At 44.5% G+C, this 18702-nt stretch overlaps 2 protein-coding genes across 5 annotated transcripts in view; one reads left to right on the top strand and one right to left on the bottom strand.

Moving 5' to 3' along the window:
- Fbxo36 (F-box protein 36) overlaps positions 1–8501 on the top strand; it is an 82747-nt gene extending 74246 nt beyond the window's left edge. For 3 of the 4 annotated variants that reach the window (XM_013519823.1, XM_013519824.1, XM_013519825.1), the window contains one exon: positions 6319–6847. In XM_013519823.1, the coding sequence (XP_013375277.1) occupies positions 6319–6507 (189 nt within the window). In that variant the 3' untranslated portion in view covers positions 6508–6847. Of the gene's footprint in view, positions 1–6318 lie in introns of all 4 variants that reach the window. The other variant, XM_005395432.2, reaches the window with a different exon arrangement.
- A 6878-nt stretch (positions 8502–15379) lies between these two features.
- Positions 15380–18702, bottom strand: part of Slc16a14 (solute carrier family 16, member 14) — a gene marked incomplete in the record, with an annotated part of 32622 nt that continues 29299 nt past the window's right edge. The window contains 1 exon segment of the mRNA XM_005395421.2: positions 15380–15868. Within this exon segment, the coding sequence (XP_005395478.1) occupies positions 15717–15868 (152 nt within the window).

Here is an 18702-nt window from a genome sequence, read left to right as displayed (position 1 = left end):
AGGGGCCTGCATTTCCGCCTGGATGCTCGCAGATGCCTCCGTGTGACCAGGAAGCTCCTACGTGCAAAGCGATAGGCTGCTGTTGTGGCACCTTTGCTCTAGCCTGTCAGCTGAGGGACCAGCGTATCCCCACACTGAGCTCCTTCTGAGAAAGGTCAGAACTTTCTTGTATTCTCCAGTACGAAGGCAGACAGGTTAACTGGCAAATGTACTCAGCTGGGATCCGGGCTCTGCCACTCAATAATTAAGTAATCCTGGACCCACTGAACTTCTCTGCCCCTGTTTCCACATCTGTTCCTGTATTTTGGTCACCTGAGGAGCAGAATAAAGTGATTTCAGAACACTGGCTGTGGAGTCTGACTGCCTGGGCTCAGTCCCTGGCTCCAGTACCATATTCTTTATCTAAACCCATTTCCTTCTTTATGACATCAGGACAAAGCTGGACTTAGTGGCACATGCCTGTAATGCCTACATTCTGGGAGGCTGAGTTAGGAGGGTTGCAAGTTCAAATCAAGCCCAGCCTGGACTACTGAGGAAGACCTTGTCGAAATACTTAAAAAAATCAGGACAAGATAGCACCTACTACTCACCCTATATAACTGTTGTGAGCACAACCTTGGATCATTGCTATGTGCTTAGCATAGTAGACATTCAACAAATAGTAGCTCACCTTTCAGTGCTCTAAGAGTTAGAGGTACCATGTAAAATCCCTGGAATGTGAGTAATTGGTGAGCAGGAAAGGGAGATAGAACCGTGTGTTACCAAACCCAGTTCTCAGAAGACACTGGAAAGAAACGTCCGCCAGGCCATCAGCTGCCAGCTGGACATTCAGTTGCTAAGACTAGGAGTCCAGGGACGCCAGGAAAAGCTACTAATGCAGAGGGTGGAAAATCAGAAGTCAGATACAAAGACAGTGTCCTGTCTTTGCATTGTGGACAATGCAGAGTCAAAGTGGACAATGCCTAACTTGACCGATGGGTTCATCTTCACGGAATTTAATCCGAGGAAATACACTTTCTCTTTTGCAGTTTATCATGTAGAGGAGTCTGAAGAACAAAACCGCCTCTCTACCCGTCTGAGAGACATTTCTTCAACACCGTACTTTGCCAGGCGTGGGGAACATTGAAAAAGGCAGATTCACAACTCAAGAACTGCGGTGTGGTGTGCTGATGATGGAATGAAACGAAAAAGCCCAAATGTTAGCTGACATCAAACAGCCTTGTATCAATTACAATTCTGACCCTCCTTTTAGAGAGAGTTCTAGAATGTCCCGTCCCTCCAGATCAGAGACCAGACAGAACGGAACTGGGCTCGCCCATGCTGTCCAGGGCGCAGGACGGACACAAGACCCATCCTGAATGTCCCACTGAGGGGAAGGAGGGCAAGACGTCTGATGGTGGAGCCCAGATGTGGGAGTAGAGTCAGAGCCCATGCTGGGAGCCCCTGCAGGAATCCCCGTTGTCCTAGGCTCTGGGATGGCGGCCTGAGCCTTTGCCCCATCCTCACACCTACATTCATCAGAACCGAAGGTCACTGAAGGTCAGACCTCGGGATAGAGAAATGACTACACCGACCTTCCCCTACCCAGTCAGCTTGGGTGGAAGACCAAAACCTTACCCACCGCTTCCAGGAAAGTCCTTATTCCCCTTGTGCACTTGCTGCATGACTTGTTTCCCCACTGATCTCCATTTAATCAATATTGCCTAAGTGACTGTACTTGTAATCTTGTTAGGTAGCTATTTTGTTCCACCGTAGGCCTGCATCACCTCATGGCTTTGCTGTATAAAAATCCCTTGAGAACCGGGGTCCTCAGGCCACCCACTCAGGATCCCCTTCTGTCCCTCTTAGACAGAAGCTTGCTTCTCTCAATAAACTCTTTCTACTCTTCACCTCTGTCTTTCCTAGAACTCATTCTGTGATTTTAGAGAACACACACTCGGAGTACCGGACATCTAGCAGGTCGGGAGTTATATTTCCCTTACGTTATCTGGGGTATTCGGCAGTCCTATCTCACCCCTGTGTAATATGCCCTGTACCATATGCACTTCTGCTGTTCTGCTGTGGGCTCATGGCTGGAATGGTGCACCAGCATTCATCCCAACTGTGCCACTGGTACACTCTTGACGAGGTTGCCCTTGTACAATCTTGCGAAATGCCCCGCTCAGTTCTGTTTCGCTTTTTCCCAATGCTGGGCTTGAACCCAGGACCTCATGAAGTTAGGCACCCGCCCACCCTGGATCTCCACCCCAGCCCCGGGTACTCTGCTTTTTAGTTTGCATTTTATTTGACTCTTCCACAGCATTTAACACATTTGATAATTCTAGGTTTTCTTCCTTCTTCTTGCTGAAAACTATCACTTCCTGGCTGCTTCATCTGGAATGTCCAAGAGCTCTTCCCTGGGCGTCTTCTCTATCTTCCGTTACATCCAGAGAATAGTTCCTAATCTAGGGCCCTAAATACCATTGTTTGATTTTTTTTTTTTCTGGTACCAGGAATCGAACTCATGACCTCGTGCTTGCCAGGCAGGCGCTGTGCCACTGAGCTAAATCCCCAGCCCCCCTAAATACCATTGTGTGCTGATCATTTTGAAACATGTTTCCAGCCCAGGTTGGTCTCTTGACTTCCTTCTTTCCTTTCAATCTAGCTGTGTGTTCAGCAAGCCCACTTAGGTACATTGCAGCATTCTCAAAATCAATGTGTCAAAACTAGACTTCTTATCTGCTGGGTGTGGTGGTGCACATCTGTAATCCCAGCACTTGAGAGGCTGAGGCAGGAGTTTCACTGCGAGTTTGAGACCAGCCTGGACTACAAAGTAAACTCAAGGCCAGCCTGAACTGCATAGTAGACCCTGTCTCAAACACACACACACACACACACACACCCCTAGACCTCTTGATTTCCCCACACACTGACTTACTCACAATATCTCCTCTACCCATAGTTTCATTTTTCCAAATTATTGGCATCACTAAAAACCAAACTATTGGCATCACCCAAAACTCATCTTTATTTTTCTCTCAGTAGTTCTAATTCACTAATAAACTAATGAGCTATCCCTTTAAAATACATACACAAGTTGATTACTCACTTTCTCCCTTGCCACTGTCATATATTCATGAAACAGGAGATTAAGGTGTGGCAAAGCTGGCTGAGAAAGTAGGCGTGACCTGTTAATAACAAAACCCAGGGACACATGACCGGAGCAGTTCTCAAAGCCCTGCGCATGGGCTTCTCTGGAGTTTTCAGTAGGATGATCCCAGCACTGCCTCTCAGGAGGCATGCAGACATTCTCTCAGACTTCCTCAAGACTTAGACCTCATGGAAGGATGCAGACGTCACAGAGGGCTCCCTGTTGTGGCTTTCCTCTGCATAGCTTCTGTTGTGTCCTCCAGGGTATATTTTTAACTTGCCGTTTCACTTGGCCCAAGCTCACTCTGCAGAGCCGGTTTAGTTTCTCCCTCACTTTCCACTTCAACTTTTCTCTAATAAGCTTGGCCAGCGCTTTTTGTTCGTTTCACTCATTTCTTTGTTCGGGATGATAAGAACCTGAACTCCAGCTCCAGGAGGAGAGGTGAGTAACCCAGACCTGTAGTGTTTATTTGGGAGTCATTGTTAGTTACCTGGTAACACTCACATCGGGTTTTGCCAGCTGTTTTAGCCGTCACCGCCCTTTTTTCTTTGTCGCGTGTGCTTCTGTCCCTAGAGGTCCAGGTGTCCAAATCCCTGACGTCTCCAGAGCAAACTGGACTCAGTGTTGCAGAAGTTGAGACATTTTACCATCCTTTTCTCCTGAGTATGTGGTAGAGTTGCCCCTTAAAAAAAGAATTGTTAATGATGAAAAAAATAAGTTCAACCTAATTTTCATTATATCAGTACTCAAATCAAATCTCTATTGCTCGTAGGCTACTGATCTGCATGGGCCCTATTTGTATCTAATCGTATTTCTCAGCATTGCTGATCTTTGAAGGGCCCCTCAGCTCCTTGCCTTTCTTAGCCTGCTCGTAAGAGGAGTCGGTTACCTGGGTGGCTTGTGGAGGTCCCTACCGAAGGGCAGGTGGGAGAGGGCCTGGAGCAGGACGGGGCCCGGGTCAGTGTGCCCCAGTGCTAGCAGTGCTACTTAATGGCCCTCAACCGAGCCTCGCTTTCTCCACGTTTGGATTTTCACATGTGGCAGCCTCAAAGAGATGTAAGGGCCAGGTGTGGGGTGCATTCCTGTACCGCCAGCACTCTGGGAGGGCAGGGCACGTTAGAGCCCACCCTGGGCAGTTAGGGGCCTCGGTGAGACTGCGTCTCAGTAAAGAGGAACAAAGAAGTGTTGAGGATTAGCTCAGTGTAAAGGCTTTGGATTCAATCCCCAGTACCACCACCACCACCAAAAAGAGAGAGAGAAGGAAAAAGCTTGGTGGCTGACTTCCTTGAATGCACGTGTACTACAGGAAGGGTGGACCAGACAGCGTCCACCACCGGGCATGGGGAAGCCTCAGCACGGCTCTATTCCCCGGGTCACCACTGTGTGAATCTCTTTCCCAAGCACCTTTCACATCGTCACCCACACCCAAACCCAGAGCTACCGCCAAAGCTGGCCATAATAAATGTGGAAGGATCCCAGGGCATGTTAGGGAAGGTGGTGGGAGAAAACAAAGGTGCAAGCTCAACAGGACAGGCTTATTTCAGAGGAAACCTGAGAGGGACTGCCCAACTCCTATTCTTGTACAGACTGGGGTGTTTTACAGGGTTGTGAGCGTAATGGAGCGTGGTGAGGGTAGCGTTCAGTGAAAAGGAGTTGCGACTGCCTGCCCACCTGCCAGGGACAAGGCTTGTAAAATTGGTGTAGTGGTTGCCCGGCAGGAGCGAGGCTGGCTGGTGGGAGTTACGGGTGTAGCCAGGGTTGCTGGGCCTCATTAACCCACGATTATATACCTTTAGCAGGGGTAAAAGCATAGCGGGCTGGAAGAGGCTTAAAGTGGTCTCAGCCTAGGGTGGCAGTGGTCGGACCCCTTCAGAAGGGGTCAGCAAATCGCCTCTTTTATTTTGCAGAGCTGGCGGTCAAAGGTAGGATTTCGCACATAGCACTCGATAGCTGAATTACTTCCCCAGTCCCAGGAAAACTGTTCCGAGAGTACTTATTTATTTGTTTGTTTTTTTGTTCTGAGTATGTAGCAGCAGGGGACTAACAAGAGTAGTTGCCATAATTAATGGTGCTAAGTGAGAAAACAGTATGAAGAAATCTTGGGTAAATGGAAGCTGAACTTCGGCAGCTTTGAAGTTGGAAAGAAGATACAATAGCCTTGTCAGATACTGAGCTAGAGGTGCCTTAAGACCTTACACGAATGTTGCACTGAAATTATCCCAGTGCTTAGGAGGCTGAGGCAGAAGGATTGCCATTGAGTTTAAGGCCAGCCGATGCTACATAGTGAGTTCAAGACCAGCCTGAACTACATAGTGAGACCCTGTCTCGGAAGGATGGGAGGGAGAGGGGAGGGAGACAGTTACTCCTGGAGAACAGCTCAGCCTGTCACACAGCCAGAGGACTTGGAGCAAAACTTGTGGACAGAATCCTGGCACCAGGAAGTGGTAGATTCTCGACATACTGGTTGCACTGTCCAGAGGCTTCTGTGCTCATTTCATGCAGCTCACCACTGAGGTGGTGAGCTCTTAGAGAACAAAGTTGTCAGATGTTCCAATGAGGATGTTCACAGCTGACTTCACCGAGGGCTTAAAATGAACCCAGGGCTGCAATGTGGCTCCATGTCGGAGCGTTGGCCTAGCATCTGCAAGACCTTGGTTCCATCTTCAGCACCATAAAATAAAAGCAAAACTCAAATGAATTTTATGGCTGGTGTGTGGCTCAGTAGTATAGCATTCGCTCAGCCTGTGCACTGCCCTGTGTCCCATTCCCAGCATTCCAAATAAAGTGAGCACGAACAGAATAAGTTAGCCTTGAAAGATAACGCAGCATTGGGTACAGATCAGTGACCATTCCGTTACTAGTGTCCGACGTGTGGGTAATTGGAAATTAAAGATGTAATAGTGTACCTGTAGTCATATCACCTGTAACTGTCTCGTATTTTGTATCCTTAATGAGATCAGGAGTTGCTTTGTTCTACTGATCAAAGACTGTTTCACCCTCTTGGCCCTGGGTATTTGTGCACTTGCCTCTTTTCTGAAAGAGGTTTCTTCGGGCAGAAGCTGCGTCTGGCACACCTTCCTCCACGTGCCTGCAGGCAGCAGGAGTGTAATAGTGACTCCGGGTGAGTGGACGACTTTTCTTTAACCCAGGTACTCTGACCCACCTCTGGTTTTGTTTTTCACCCACAGCTGTGCAAGTCTGACATGCTGTGGGAGCAGATAGTTCAGTCGGCCTGTGACACCATCACTCCCGACATGAGGACTCTGGCGGAGGACATGGGCTGGAGGAAGATGTTCTTCACCAACAAGCTCCAGCTGCAGCGGCAGCTCCGCAAGAAGAAGCAAAGACGGGAAAGCCAGCAACAGGCGCTACTTTAAGCAGACCTTTTCCTACACAGCGGGAGCTGAGGCAGGGCTGTTCTTCCCTTCAGGGTCCAAATCTCTTGATTCTTAAGAAAATGAATCTGGAATCGTCTGAAAAGCACAGAGGGTTTGCACACAAGTGCAGCAGAACCTGGTCACCCGTGCCTTTCTTGAACCATCTCTGTGAGCCTCAGATGTCAAAGCTTAGCCCTAGAACACAGGCTGAAAGACAGAAAGCCTGTCAGATCGCTGGGTTCCCAACTCTGCTCACCCCCCTGAACCTCTAAGAAAAGAGCTTCTGTTGTATATAAACAATAAATGATTACAGATACCTATTGTATCTAAGCATTGGAAAGGGTAGCTGGGTTTTGAGTGTTTTCCTGGCGTCGTGGTGTGTTTACTCACTTTCCCATTGCTGACACAGTGCTGCACACCCACAGCTTAGGAGGAGAGGTTTAATCTGGCTCATAGCTTCAGAGGATCCAGTTCATGGTTGGCTGGCTCCATTGCAGAAGCATCACGCAGAAGGCCTGGAACCATATGCAGTACCAAACCCATGATCCTGGGTGAAGAGCACCTGGGAATGTGCATTACTAATCCCCCTGGCAGCCCGTAAGCCAGTCAAGCTGACACGTCCAGCGTAACGTCCACCCACGGGGACTTGTGCTGTAGGAGGAGCTTTGGGTGAATGCAGCTGCCCTCTCATCTTTGTTAAGTTTGTATTCAGGGTCCCATCCTTGTGGGTCCGTCCCCTATGCAGACAACCTCTAGCCTGGACCATGGCTGGAGAAGACCTGGACTAGACCTTGCTGAGGGTATGCTCCCCAGGACTTGCGCTCCCATAAAAGCCTGTTCTTGTTTTGGTTTGGTTTTTTAAGACAGTGTCTTGCTGCCTATTCCAGGCTACTCACTATGTGGCCAAGCATCATTTTGAGAGGAATCATTTAGAGTATAAAAAGGAACACTTTAAATGTGGATGTGATAGTGTTTGCTAATAGCTACGCACTAATCAGTACAGCTTCTCGACCCAGAAATGAAACACCACTGGAGTACCAGCCAGGGTTAGCCGCTGCCCTGAATGGCTCCAAGCAAGGTGCCCAGGCCTGTTCAGCTGACACTGCTGCGTGCCTGCTGGATGCAGTCAGCGAAGGAAACCACAGCAGTCCCACTTTCTAATGAGACAGTTTGATAAAGGTTTACCTGCAAACACGGAGGCTGAGTTAGTACCCTCTCTGCGGAGCTGTACTGATGTCCTACAAACGGCCATACCGGCGGCTGTGGCTGGACTTGCTGGTTGGCTGCTGTTCATCTGGTCTCAGCAGCAAGGAGTGCTTGGAAATAAACACAGTGGCACTGAGACATTCCAAGTGCTGAATAACTTCGCTCTTCTGGTCGCCCCCGGTGCGACTGTATTGATACTCGTTCTGATCTGCAAAAGCAGTGGTGAGTGAAACTGCTAATGCCTTCACTGGAGTCAAAGCAGTGGCCCCAAAAGGAACCAGGATCACGATATTCCTTAGCACTGTGCAACTGCAGGTTTGCTTGCAGATATCCTCGATGAAACAGTAAAAGTTACCTTTTGTTAAGTCTTTACCCTTGAGCTTATATCTTTTTAGTGTGTGGCAAAATGGAAGTAAGCTAAAGCACGTCCGCCACCAACCTCTCGGCTTGTCTTGAAGAAAAGCAGTTATGAGACTCAGTTGCAAGCTGATCTGCATTTTCCATAGAACCCCATGTTTATGTTGGGCAGACACGCTGTTACCACGTTGAGAACCAGGCGGACGCTCCAAGGAAAGCAACTGCAGTATTTGTTGGCAGTGATACTGTTCAAGCTTTAAAAAGGAAATTAGAATTTTGGAGAACTTACGTCAACCTCCATAAGTGTGTCCAGTGTCTAACACCTAAAGTATTCTGCACTGCTTAAGTACTCTTTTCTAAAGAGACTGGTGGCAGTTTTAACACATCCAGTTCCTAAAAAATTGAAATATAACTACACAGCATCAAATTCACCCTGTTGGAGTACAATTCAGTGGTCCTCATGTAGCCACAAGGTTGTGCAGTGCTCATCGTTGTCTAGTTCCAGAACATGTTTAGCACACCACAGAGAGATGTACCGGTTGGCAGTCATTCCCTAATTCCTCTCCCTGAGCCCCTGGCCACCACTTTCAGGCTCTGTGGATTTGCCAGTTCAGGACATTTCACATAAATGGAATAACTATGATTTTTTTATATACACAGTAACTGATATAAAGAAAAAAATTTTTTGTTGTTTTTTAAATTTTTTTTTTTTTGAGATAAGGTATCCTTGAATTCACTATGTAGCCTAGGCTGGCCTTGGACTTGTGGCAATCCTCCTGCCTCAGCCTCTCAAATGCTGGGATTACAGATGTGCACTACCACACCTGGTCTGATGTACAAAATATTGTGCGATATAAAAAAAATTTGGAAGATCAACAAACTCAGTGAACCAATAGTTTCCACATGACCAAACTATGCTGTTTTTTTTTTTTTTTTTTTCCTTTGATACAGTCTTTCACTGTGTAGCCCAGGATGGCCTGGAACTTGTGGTGATCCTCCTGCCTCAGCCTTCCAAGTGCAGGGATTACGGGCGTGCACCACCATGCCTGGCCTAAAGCATTGTGTTACAAAATGATAGATAGGCTAAAGATCCCCTCAAAATGTAGGCTAAGCCACTTGGCATGTTTTTTGTCTCATTAGATAGCCCAAATTGGCCTTGAACTTGTTCTCAGCCTACCAAATGCTGGGATTTAAATCAAGGGATTTTAATGTAACATTGTACAAGAAATTCATTAACAGAGCCTCAGATTTTCACTTACTTTTAGGAAATGTAGTTGTTACATGTGGTATCAAAACTACACTTATAGGCCGGGCGTGGTGGCACACACCTGTAATCCCAACACTCAGGAAGCTGAGGCAGGAGGATCGAGGTGAGTTGGAGGCTAGCCTGGGCTACACAGTGAGACCCTGTCCCCCAAAAAATGAACACTAAACTTACATATTTGCAGAAGTAAATGTGAGGATCCACCTGTCTATTATTAAGATATACATTAATGAAATTTTCAAAAACATATAGAACAGAGCCACCATTCTTACTAATTTTTTTAAAAATATACTTTTTGTAAAAAGTTATATTAATAATAGGCTCATCATTTTAAAATAAAGTAATATGTAAATATTTTAAAACATTATTTTTAATTTCCAGTGAAAATATCACCGGTGCAGCCTGCAAACACAAAACATCTTTGGGCCCTCAGTGTTTTTCCTTTTCTTTTTCCCTTTTCCTTGGTTCTGGGGATTGAACCCAAGGCTTCACTATGCTGGCAAGGGCTGTACCACTGAGCCGCATCCCCAGACACCCCACACACATACACTGGCTTTTAAGGGTGCAGAGACTTGCGCCCCATGAGAACTACAGGTATAGACAGCACTTCTCTGTATCTTTCACTTGACAGGGTTATTCCTAGTGATAGTTCTTTTTAAAAATTTCTCTGCACTTTTATCAATTACAGTTTCATTTCAACAGGTCACAAGTCAAATTTCCTTTAGCTTTGTTGTGTGTGTCACTCTCAGTGGCTGTAATAGCAGCTCACTAGTAGCACGCAGGCTGTCCAAGGGCAGGGACTTTGTACCAGCCTCCCTTGTGTCCATGGAATCCCTTCTGCTGATTGAAAGAAGCCAGCGTGAGGTGCAAAGACAGTAGAATGAGGGTGTTGTACGCTATGAGTGCCCCAAAGATAGTAACTGACCGAGGTGCTGCATGAAAGGAAATATTGAGAGTGTCAGGACAGCTGTTTAAAATTGATTGCAATGTTTGGCTCTTAAATACATAACAACCAGCTGATGAATTTTTAGGTAAGACAGAGATATTCACTGCACTTCCCAAGGTTGTAATTCTTTGAGTTGTAAGGAGGCCCAGGAAGTCATGTTTATAATAGTTTTGGCATATAATTTTCTTTTTCTTTTCAATACAGGGCTTAACTATACACTTCAGGCTGGCCTTGAACTCGCTTTGTAGCCACGGCTGGCCTCGAACTCACAGGGTTCCTCCTGCCTCAGCCTCTCCAGTGCTGGGATTACAGGCTTGAGCCACCATGCCCGGTACAATAGTTTTGGATGCCTGTCTTGTCCCCAGATTTTCATCCCGAGTGCTGCTGTTACCTTGTGCCTTGTATCAGTCACTTTTCTTGTTACTGAAACCCGATCCCTGATACCCACAATTTAGGCAGCTTTCATTTGACTCGGGGCCTCAGGGGATTTGAACCTGTGATTTGCTGGTTCCAAGGCAGCTTCGTCGTGGTGGAGAGGCCTGGGAGGCGGAGCACAGGAACAGTCCAAAGAGGGAAGGCCCAGATTGGCCCCGAGGCCACGCCTCCACACCCCTCCCCCAGACACACCCAGAGAGTGCTTTACTAGTCCTGGCACCCCAGACAATCAAGGTGACACAGGTAGCTTAGCTTCTGCAGCTACTTCCTTCCTTCCTAGATGTTCTATACATATATAAGCTTTCATATGTGTGAGTGACTTTTTGTTTTGGTTGCTAACATAATTGTGCAAGTGTTAAACATATTATTCTGTCTTGCTTTATTTTTTTTCACAAGAATCAAAAAGACTGAAGACTATTTCCTAATTTCACTTAGGGAGGGACCTCCCCCTGCCAAATAACTACATACATTTCACTCTGCAGTTATAGTAAGATGGTCAGGCACACCGTAGGGACAGAGGACAGACTCAGGGCCCTTAAACTGTTACTCATTAAATTCTTCATTTGTATTTTCTTTTGCAGCAATCAGGGACCCAGAAGCTGCTTTTGGGGAAATAGACACTTCGCCTGGGCCTGCAGATGCCCAATAGGTAACTCCCGGAAGAATAAGGTTTGACCTTCATTTTGTATCTGTCTCCTTTATTGGGTCAGATCCTTGCTCAGCTTTCCATGCAGGCATATTAATCATTTAGGGGATGTCTCTGTAAAGCAGCAACACAAGGTTGACTGGTCCTAAATGTACATAACTGATCTCATCTTCAGCAAGATTGAAGATATAGCCAGGCGTGGTGACACACACTTGTAATCCTAGTACTCAGGAGGCTGAGGCAGGAGGATCACTTCAAATTCAAGGCCAGCCTGGGCTACAAAGTGAGTTCAAGGTCAGCCTGAGCTACACAGGGAGACCCTGTCTCAAAAAAGAAAAGAAAGAAAAACTAAAGACATCAAGATAAGGGACTTACAGGGACATTCAACTACCAATAAGCACTCAGAAATCTCCAGTCATTGCCTTAAACTGATGATGCTCACCTTGTATTCCAGCAGAGCCACTGCAAAACTGAGACCTCTCTAAGCAATGCAAATTGGTCCAGCTGAGGTACTGACGTGTAGTCTTCAAAGCAAGGCAACAGGGCAGTGTTTCCCTGCCCCTGTAGCTCCAAAAAGAAAAAAAAGCGTGTGTGAACCAAGGGAGATGGAGAGCCATGCTCCATGCTGTTAGCTGGGATCGAACCTCAAGATAAGAGGCTATGACTTCTCAGGCAATAAAAGATTACACATCAGGGCTGAAGCACTGACCCCCAAACATTAGTACGACCTCAACTGTGTCATGCAGATTGCTCTTCCTGCACGTCCTTCTCTCTGCATATGGCAGAGGTGATTTCAGGCCTCCCACCTAGCCCAGCTCACAGCTCTCATGTAGTTCCCGCCATTCTTACAGTCACTCATCCTTGAGCTACTGCCTTCTTCACAAATTAATAAAGCCCAGGTTTGGCCCTGGGTAAAAGCCTTTGTTCCAGTTAGCCAGCAGCTTAGCTGGACTTGGGACCCCTCGGCTCCCCATAACTATAAATACGGCTTAATGTCTTTATTCATGGGTTGCACTGGAAGTTGTAGATTGGAATTAACTCACTAGGATTCCAATAACTTTTCCATGGGATTACAAATATAGACGTCCTGCGCAGTGACAGGGACCGGGAAGGGCTCTCCTCTATAACCTACATATTTCCCTGAGGGATAAATAATAAGATTGATATTCTAAATAGGCAGCAATCGCTTGGGTAGGGGACCAAGACCAGACCCATCCCTCCCAGCAGTTTCCTTCCACGTACACTTGCTACATGACTTGTTTCCCCACTGGATCAATACCACCTAAGTAACTTTACTTGTAATCTTACTGGGTGATCATAGTTTTGTCCCACCTCGCACTCACCTCATGATTCTGTACCCGCCTCATGAATTTGCTCTATAAAACTTCCCTTGAGAAGCGGGCTCATGGACAACCCACTTTCTGGGTCCCCTTCTATCTCTCTTAGACAGAAGCTATCTTTCCTTCAATAAATATTTCCCACCCTTAACCTCTGTTGTTCCTCAGAATTCATTCCTCCATTTGGGGGTGCATGAACTTGGCATATCAGACATCTACCAGGTTGGAAGTTATAATATTTCCTTCAAGTGACCTGGAGTACCTTATGTCATCCCTGTAGCAGTTCCATGACCACAACTAAAGAAATACTATTCCAGATAAAAGAAACAAGTAATCATTAGCTACATTTTAGAGTGCTTCCTTTAAAGCAAAAAAAAAAAAAATCAAAAAACAAAACAAAACCACCCACCCAAAACAAAAACAAAACAACCCACCCTGATATTTTATATAAAACTCATTTATCACCTTTAAAGAAGACAAACTTTATTTAGATATATGTAAATAAAAACCATTTGGGAATATGAGGGACAAATCATAAAGCACATGATACACACAATTAACCCTTTATGATATCTTTAAAGAACTAGGTATAATAACAAAGAGGAAATACTTGCTATAATTCTTCATATTATTCTGATGTCACATGAATATTGCAAGCAGGTCTTACTCTATTTTTGTAAAGTGGGAACTTCTACTGGTTCAGTAGGAGCCTCCACTTCCATAAACCCAGTAAGTCACCGAACTGTACGGAATGAACATGAGCAGGTCTAACGGGGACGTGATTAAGCTGAGTGACTGGATGGAAGGTTCATTTTTTCTGCTGCGTGTCAGCAGTGAGCATCCAAACACAATAGCACCATTCAAAATATGTGACACTGCCTCTTGTTAATGTGACGGTGTCAGAAAATGACAGTAGTGAAGTTTTAGAACACACACTATGTCTTTCAACCGAATCCCTCTAATTTTACAGTAAATGTACATAGCATTGCCTCAGCCTTTAGGATTACTTTTATCAAAGTGGAGAGCTGACTTCTCAACAGCAGCCAAAGCCATAATGGTAACAGATAGGTGCTTGTGTTAAACCAAACGGAGGATGACATGCAATTTACTGTCTATGGCAATTCCCAGGCAATTCTCAAGTAATGCGGAGGTAATGCGGAGTGTGTATATTAGGCATGCTTTTGTTTTTCCTTCCCATTAGCTGCCTTTTATTATTATTGTTATTTTGGTGGTCCTTTTATTGCACAACCCTCCCACCAGACATTAGAGCAGAAAATAATGTAGATGAAACAAAAGGAGACTTTTCTGTTCAATCACTTGTTAACAGCTTGGAAAGGCGTGGCAGAATCCAACTGGCTAACATTAGGTTTGTGCTATCATTCTACGGCCCCAATTCCTAGTAGGGTTCCTATTCGAATTACCAAGGATAACTGATAATGGGCTGTATTCATTTTAAATAAATCTGACCCTACACATTGCCATGACATTAAAGGATTTATTTTGGGCAACGAGCAAACCGTAAGTAGGAATTTATTTCCATTTTGCAGTGCTGTGGATGGAACCCAGGGCCTGGCACATGCTCGGCAAGTGTTTGCCTCCTGAGCTACACCTCCAGCCCTGGGAGGAGGCATTTAAATAGTTTTCAGATAATGTGTAAACAAGTAAGGCAGCCAGAAATTTCAAAATGATTCTGGGAAGAACATTCTGCAGTCTGAAAAGTGTTTTGCTTAGAAAAATAGACATCTCAGATAAAGAAGGGTATTATTTGATGTGGATCACAGTCGTGTCATGTATGAAGTCAAGGAAGAGAACTATTTTTAGAACTGTGCTGAGCTCCGGCAACAACAGAGGCACCGGAAATGGGCTGTTTGTCACCGCTCCCCCAAGGCTTGGGGCACTGTCATCTAGACCAGGAGAGTTCCACTCATGACCACACACTGAGACAGTCTTACGACAGTCTCACATTTCAGATGAGCAGATGCTTCCCAAGTGACTTAACTGTTCACTTTACATATCACCAGCAATTCATCCTACAATCTATTTATTGGGCAGGTGAAACTCAGAAAACATTGTTCAAGGCCTCAGATCACACTAACAATCTAAGACAGAGACCAAAGATGTGAATAAAAATGCCTGTATCATAGCCCTTGTTTGGAGGGATGTCTGTACAAATACAGTTTCTGTTAAGGAAATCATTAATATTATTTACTTGTTAAGGTCTTGTCTCAAGATTTGGTTTATTACTGAATTCATCTTTTATTACTGGACAATTCAATTAGAACTGATGGCATACACCATCATGTAGAGGAAGATTGGTAGATCCTCCTGCAGGATTCTTACGTAAAAATATAAACTGTGTTTCTTTAATTGTACGAAATTGTATTACCTTTGAAACTGGGGCCTGCCTTTGAATTATACTGGTAGATCAATAAACTCCCTGTAATAATGATTCTGTCATCTTCTTGTGTTTGAAACCTCATCATCCGTATGCCTTCTGGAAACATGCAGATACTTTACAAAGAAGTCATGGAGTTGAAAAGCTTTTATTCCCTGTTTACGTTTGTAGCTAAAACCCTAGTCCTGGTGCATGATGAAAGAGAGCAGTTTTTTTTTGTTTCTGTTTTTGTTTTGTTGAGACAGGGTTTCACAACCTAGTTCAGGCTGGCCCTGAACTGACTTTGTAGCCCAGGCTGGCCCTAAACTTGCAGTGATCCTCCTGCCTCAGCCTCCCAAGTACTGGGATTACAGGTATGTGTCATCAAGCCCAGTAAAAGAGAGTTTTTTAAAGGGCATTTCTACCAATTGTTTTAAAGGCTGTAAACACTGTCATCTGTGAAAACTACAGTCTTCAAAACCTTCCAGCACTGTCTCTCCCCAGACCAAGAGGTAGCACCGCTTCCAAATGAAGCAGGGACAGTGCATTTCTGAGGGACGCTGCCCTGCGCTCAGGCTCCTCACAGCGGCCGTGGGAGGTAGGCACGAGTGACAGGAGGCCATCCACAGGGGACCCACATGGCCCTAGACATGCGAGCTGTCTGTGTGCTCTCTTCTGGTTTGCTCTATAATTTGGACACACGGCTGGATGAGTAAGGAGAGTATCCCCAGCATGTAAAGCAAACCACAAATATAGAAGGAAAAATCGTATTTCTGTGTGATGTCGTAGATCCACCCTGCAAAACAAAAAGGAATATATTCAGTGTAATACAGTTGATAAAACCCAAGAACACCAAGCAGGCATTTATCACTATTACACATATTTTTATAAAAAAGTATTCATTACATATTATTATTGTTGTTATTATTTTGTGGTGCTGGGGCTGAACCTAGGGCTAAGCACTGAGTTACACCCCTGGCATGTAGCCATTTTTTTGTGCTTTCTTTTTCTTTTTTCTTTTTCTTTTTTCTTTTTTCTCTTTTCTTTTTTCTTTCTTTCTTTCTTTCTTTCTTTCTTTCTTTTTTCTTTCTTTTCTTTCTTTCTTTCTTTCTTTCTTTCTTTCTTTCTTTCTTTTTTATTCCTTCCTTCCTTCCTTCATTCTTTCTTTTTCTCTTTCTTTCTTTTTCTTGTTTTTCCCTTTTCTTTTTTTTCCTTTGGTTGAGAAACAGTCGCACTATGTATCCCAGGCTAGCCTCAAACTTGTGGTGATCCTCCTGCCTCAGCCTCCCAAGTGCTGCGATTACAGGTGTGCACCACCATGCCTAGGTTGTTGTCTGCTTTTTGAGACAAGGTCTCACTATAGCCCAGATTGGCCTTGAGCTTGGGTTCCTTCTTCCTCGGCCTCCAAGTAGACAGGATTATAGGCATGTGCCACTATACCCAGATCAAATATGATTTAATATTATAATCTAACACATTAATATAATAATCTTATTAGGTTACTACTAGCCCTTTATATTACTATTATAAATTGCATGGATTCTAAGACACTGGTCTATAATTATTTTGTATATCAGTATGAAAGAAAGATCTTTGTCATTTAAAATATGATTCAGTAGGTATTTTTGCATTTTAAAATTTTTATTGGTACATTCTAGATATACATAATGATAACACTCATTGTAGGGAATTTATACCTGTACCTGACATGTCTTGCTTCTTCTTTTCCCCATCCTCCTCCTCTCCCTTCAGCCCCATTCCCTGCCTTACTTACAGAAGTGCTGCTTCCACTGTTTCCCTTCTATTCTTTTTTCTTGGTCCCTTCTTTCCTTTCCCTCCCCGTCCCTTGTTTCCCTTCACATTTGAACATTTCCTTTCCATTTCCCAATCCCTATTATACATTTTGGTCCTCATTTTGTGCTTTTAGTTTCTCACATCAGAGAAACCATGTGGTATTTAAACATGTGTATCCAATTTATTTCATGCAAGAGTGTAGTCTCAAGGTGCATCCATTTACCCAGAAATGGCTCAAGTTTATTCTTCATTATGGCAGAGAAGTATAAAGAATTATCTTTATCCATATCCAGTTGATGGACATTTGGGGCTGTTTCCAAAATTTAGCTATTACCAACTGTGCCACTGTAAACATGGGTGGGCACATATTGCTGTAGTACGATGCTTTTAATTCTTTCAGGAAGATACCAAGAAGGGAATACCTGAGTCAAATGGAACCTTGAGTTTTAGTTTTTTGAGGAAGCTCCACCCTGCTTTCCACGGTCTGCATGCCCACCAACAGTGGAGAAGAGTTCCTTTTCCCCCCAGCACCTCTGGCATTTCTTGCTGATTGATTTCTTGATGACAGCCATTGTTTCTGGGATGAGATGGAACCTCAGCACTGTCTTAATTTGCATCTCTCTTTTTTTTTTTTTTTTGCACCAGGAATTGAACTCAGGACCTTATGCTTGCCAGGCAGGCACTTATGCCACTGAGCTATATCCGTGGCTGCATCTCTCGAATGACCAGTGATGTTCAATATTTTTTCAGATATTTATTTGTCATTTCTACTTCATCTGTGAAATGTCTATTCATTTCAGATGCCCATCTCTGGAAAGGGTCTTTAAATTTGGAGGGGGACCTGATTTTTGTTTTTAGTTCTTTATATATTCTTTTTGTTGTTGCTGTTCTTTTTTGGTTGTTGTCATGGTTGTGGGTTTTATTTGTTGCAGTTTGTTTGTTTTATTTTGTTTTTTGAGACAGGGTCTTGTCATGTAGTCCAGGCTGGTCTGAAACTCAGGGTGCTCTTCCTGCATTAGCCTCCTGAGTGCTAAAATTACAGGCATGTGCCACCTTTATATATCCTAGATATTAGTCCGTTGTCTGAGGGACAACTGGTAAAAACTTTTTCTCACACTGAGTCTTAGTTACTTCTCTCACTGATGAGATAAAATACCTGAAATACCTGATGAGATAAAATACCTAAAGTTAGAGGGGAAAAGGTTTATTTAGCTCACAGTTTGTACAGGTTTCAGTTCATAATTGGCTGGCTCCTGGCAGGGTGGCACATGGCAGAGGGACAATAGTTAGTGGTGGCAGAAAACAGCAAGAGCAACAAGAGAGAGCAAGACAAACCTCTTTCTGTCCCTCATATCCAGTCCACTGGGATTAGGGCGGTGCCAATCCAGTCAGTGGACTGATCCGGCAGTCTTAATCCCAGCACTGGGCCACCAATCAGTCACACACTCCACAGTCAGCCACCCCAAAACAACTCCATGACCACAGGAGGCTTTGGGGAGACATCTAGACACAAAGCATAACAGTTCCCCTCCAGTGATGCCATGAGATTTGGTTATTAAACCTAGAAGTCTTCTGGTGGAGTTTTTGGGGAGTTCTATGTAGAGTATTATATCATCTGCAAATAATGATTATTCAACTTCTTCCTTTCCTATCCTTCTTCCTTTTATTTCTCTCTCTTGTCTAATTGCTCTGGCTAATGTTTCCAGAACGATACTGAATAAGAATGGTGACAGTGGACATCCTTGTCTTGTTTCTGATTTTGGAGTGAAAGCTTTCAGACTTTCTCCATTTAGTATGGTGTTGGTTGTTGGTTTGTCATATATATATATATATATA

The sequence above is a fragment of the Chinchilla lanigera genome, unplaced genomic scaffold (genome assembly GCF_000276665.1).
Source record: "Chinchilla lanigera isolate Chin_1 unplaced genomic scaffold, ChiLan1.0 scaffold00052, whole genome shotgun sequence".
Taxonomy (NCBI): Eukaryota; Metazoa; Chordata; class Mammalia; order Rodentia; family Chinchillidae; genus Chinchilla; species Chinchilla lanigera.
This window is presented reverse-complemented; position numbering and strand designations above follow the sequence as displayed.